This window comes from Acomys russatus, chromosome 17 (assembly GCF_903995435.1).
Source record: "Acomys russatus chromosome 17, mAcoRus1.1, whole genome shotgun sequence".
Taxonomy (NCBI): Eukaryota; Metazoa; Chordata; class Mammalia; order Rodentia; family Muridae; genus Acomys; species Acomys russatus.
The window spans coordinates 50959256-50963614 of NC_067153.1; the positions used below are offsets into that span (position 1 = coordinate 50959256).

The 4359-nt window shown below is 49.6% G+C and overlaps 1 protein-coding gene across 1 annotated transcript; it reads left to right on the forward strand.

Annotated features, from left to right (window-relative positions):
• The first annotated feature begins 2870 nt into the window (after positions 1-2870).
• On the forward strand, positions 2871-3710 carry LOC127201071 (palmitoyltransferase ZDHHC3-like). Its single transcript, XM_051159419.1, has one exon. The coding sequence runs from the start codon at positions 2871-2873 to the stop codon at positions 3708-3710; it is 840 nt and encodes a 279-aa protein (XP_051015376.1).
• Positions 3711-4359: the final 649 nt, after the last annotated feature.

Consider the following 4359-nt stretch of genomic DNA (forward strand, 5'->3'; position numbering starts at 1 on the left):
AGATATAACCGCCCCTAGGTATGTGTGTGGAGAGAGGTTTTATTGGTAGATATGAGGGAGAACACAGCCAGAAGCATCTGGAAGGAACCTGACTGAACATGGCCAACAGACTAAACCAGACCATAATGGGGGGGAGGGGGGGAGCTGAGAGAGAAAGAGAAAGAGAAAAGAGAAAAGGAACCAAGAGGACCAAGATAGTGCATAGCCAAAATGGCTGAGTTCCATAGGTTCAGAAGCTGGGCAAACAAAGCAAAGGCCAGTCCCTGGGCTGAAGAGGTTTAGGGTAAGTGTGTGGTGAGAAGTGCTGGGAGGAATTATAGGTATCAAGCAAGATTTGTCCCAGGTTTCTTTGGGACCTGAAAAAGACAAAACATGGAAACAGGAAACATGTCTTTGAAGGCTTTGACTTTTTCACCTACTTTATCTGGGATTCCTTGATGCTTCTATCTCCCTTCCAACCCACCGACCCAAGGTAGGAGATAAAGAAGACTGGTAGGGACAAGGGATGTGCATCTTTTTAGACTTAGTTCCTTGGGGGCAATTCCACTCTTTATCATCAGGATTCCAGAAGTCCAGCAAAGCAACAACAAACACAGCAGCGGTGGAAGCAACGGCAGGGACCAGCAGCAGCCTCTTCAAAGTTTTCTCCAGAGCATTTCTCTCTAGGAGCGTCTCAAAGCGAGGCGAAAGCCAAGCGATGAGAAGTGGTGTGAAGCAATCTCTCTCTGTTTTGGGGCTCCTATTTATACCCTCTCAGACTCAGCATAAGAATGTATTCCATCTGGCAAAAAAAAAAAAAAAACACGCCCTCGTGAGGCAGTCCCCAGCTGACAAAGAGCATGTGTCCTCTCACTTATGTTTTTAGCTGATAAACATCACACAGCCTCTCGTGAGGCAGTTTCACATCCCACACTTGAGGTCAAAACAAAAACATGCTTACATAATATAAACAAAACTTCCATGTCTTTCAAAGCACAGAAACAGAAAGTGTACCCTCTAAACCATAGAAACAAGAAACATTAACATACACACACACACACACACACACACACACACACACACACACACACAAAAGCACTAAACAGAAAGCAAGCCCCTTCATCTGAAGCCAAGAATAATCTCATTTCAAACCCTGGCAAAGATAACGCAATAACAGCACAACCTCATTTGATATAACTATGCCACCAGACAGACAGATGAACCTAGTGCTCCCCATGAGGTGCCAGGACCCAGCCTGGGTAGCAGTCCCCAGTTAAGAGCAAACCTCTGGGACAATGACCTGCAACCCAGGTGACAGTGTCCTTCTAGAGTATACATTGGCTTCACCTGGGGAGGAGCAGGGTTTGTATGATATGGGGCCTGGTCAGCAGATGGTTAATCTTGGCTATCAACACACCTTGGGAGAGAGACCCTCAGATGAGAAACTGCCTCCATAGGACTGTCCTGTGGGGCATTTTCTTGATTAATGATTGATGTAGGAGGATGTACTGGCTGGTTTCATGTGTCAACTTGACACAAGTTAGAGTCATCAGAGAGGAAGGAGCTTCAATTGAGGAAAGGCTTCCAAAAGATCCAGCTGTAAGACATTTTCTCAATTAGTGATCAACAGGGGAGGGCTCAGCCCATGGTGGGTGGTGCCACTCCTGGGATGGTGGACCTGTGTTCTATAAGAAAGCAGCCTGAGCAAGTCATGGGAAGCAAGCCAGCAGCACCCTTCCATGGCCTCTGCATCAGCTCCCGCCATCAGGTTCCAGCCCTGCTTGAGTTCCTGTGCTAACTTCCTCGAATGATGGACTATGATGTGGAAGTGTAAGCCAAATAAACCCCCTCTCCCCAACTTGCTTTTGGGCCGTGGTGTATTGCCACAGTAGTAGAAACCCCAACTAAGACAGAGGGTTATGTAAGAAAGGCAACCTAGCAAGCCAGTGCACAGCATCCTACCATGGTCTCTACTTCAGTTCCTGCCTCCAGGTTCCTGCCTTCAGTTACTGCCCTGGATTCCCTTAATGCTGAATAGTAACCCATTATTAATCCCATTGAACGAGAGAGTAAAGACCGCTGGACAGATGCTCTTTGTAGGGATGCTGACCGAGACACTGTACTTCATTTTGTATGCTATGTTCCCCAACAGGACCTGGCCATGTACAGGCAGTGCTGCCCCCATGTATACATACCTCTCCATTCACTTGTTCTGTGCTAAGAGGCCATGTATCTCTCCTTGTGATCTGCCTGCTGGACTCTAAAGGGAGATCTCTATATGGAAGCTTTTCAAGGGGGCTCTGGAGCTGTCCTTGCAGAATGTGGGTGTTGTCACATTTATCAACACCATCCTTTCTGTGTAATGGGGTGAGTCTTACATCCTGAGTCTTGCGTGGACCTTCAGCCCAGCACAGGGAGAGGCAGTAGCCAAGGCTCTGGACCACACAACAGGTGTGGAGTCCCCACACCCGCTTTCCATGGAAATTTGTTTAACTTCCCTTTTGCCTCAGTTTCCTCAAAGCAGAGAGGCTCCAACAGGTCAGTTCAGAGTGGGGAAAGCAGAGCCCAGGTGGCCAGCACCTAGGGGTGTCTCCTCCTCTCAGCCTTCCCCTAGGCCTTGAGAGAGACTAGGTCCTTTCTGTGTTCATAAACCCATCTGAGGGAAGATTCTAGAATGCTGCAAGGATCAGCCTGTCAGGGAGCTCTCCCAGCCCCTCTCTGGCTCTGCCCAGGGAGGCAAACAACAATTCCAGACAAGCTGGGTGGGAGAGGAGGGCCAGGGCACAGGGACCTTCCTCTCTCTGGGGGACCCTCTCCTCTCTGGGGGTCCCTCCTAGGCCTGGGTCTACTACCAGGATGCTGGCCCTTGAACAGGCCTGAGGACTCTCAAAATGTTCTCGTGGATCCAAAATTGTGGCACATCTGAGCACAGGACCGGGCCAGAGACCCCACTGCAGGGCCCCAAGCAACACTGCTGGTTCATATGGGATCCCCTGGGCATCATATGTGCCATAGCCACGTGGGCGCTGGTGCTGAGCGCTGCGTGGGTACTGGTCCGGGACCTGCTCATCCCATCCAACAACGTGCTCTACGCCGTGGCCAACGGTGTGAGCTTCCATCTGCTGGCCTCCTTGGCGCTCGTGTCACACCTACAGACTATGCTGACTGACCCAGGCTCCGTGCCACTGGGAAACCCGCTCGGGCCTGACGCGGTGTCTTTCTGTTGCTTTTGCCTCTGTGCCATACCGGAGAGAGCTTACCACTGTACAGTGTGCAGACGCTGCATCCGCAAGAGCGACCACCACTGCCCCTGGGTTAACAACTGCGTGGGTGAGGACAACCAGAAGTACTTCTTGCTCTTTACGCTGTACATTGGGCTTATCTCAACCCAAGTGCTGCTCCTGCTGTGCGTTCCTGTCCTGTACAGCTATGCCCGAGGTGAGTGGGATGCCAGCAGCACCGTGTCCCTACCTAGCCCCATCCTCTTCCTTTTCCTAGTGGCATTGATGGGCTTCCTCTTAGCCTTGGTGATGTTCTGCAGCCAAATGTGTGCCATCTACACAGACAAAACCACAACTGAGCTTCTGTACCAGAACACACACTCACGGGGCAGACGGTCCATGTGGGCAAACATGAAGGCCGTTTGTGGCCCCCGCATCTCCCTGACCTGGCTCAGTCCCTTTCACTCTCCAGAGCATCACAAAGCTCATGAGCGCCACAATACGGCCTAAGTCACTCACAGGTGCCCAGAGAAAAACAGCAACACAAACCTGAACAAGCCAGATCCCTTAAGGAAAGCAGTATGGCGGAGTGAAAAGCAATATACCTGAAGTTTTCTTGAGGTGGGCAAAAAACAGGACGAGAGATCCAGCTGTTGGAGAAACCAGAAGGAAAGCGCTGTCTGTGGCCCCTTGTGGTTCTACCATGCTGTCAGATAGAAAGTAATTAAAGGCATCCAACTATGAATGTGTGTCCTGAGTTAGTGCCCACCCTTGTTGACTGCTGATTCTACATTCTAGAATAATTTCTGCAGTGAGCTGAAAGGGCACCATCTGGTTGTGAACCATCTTTGTATCCTTCACAAGCCCAGATCCATTGTAAGAGTATTTTTCTTCTCATTGTTTTCTTTTCATATTGTTGGATTTTATTTTAATTAGAGTCTTTGCTTTGCGGTTTGTCTATAAGCCCTAGCTTTGCTTTTTTTAAAAATCCTTTTGTTATGTTTACTTATTTGGTGGGAACGTGCTACAGCGCTTGTGTGGCAGTCAGAGGAACATCTTGTGGGAGTCGTCCTTTTCTACCCTGTGGGTGCTGAGTGAGTACCACACAGAGATTTTCAAGCATGATGGCAAGGACCTTTCCCTGATGAACCATCTTGGT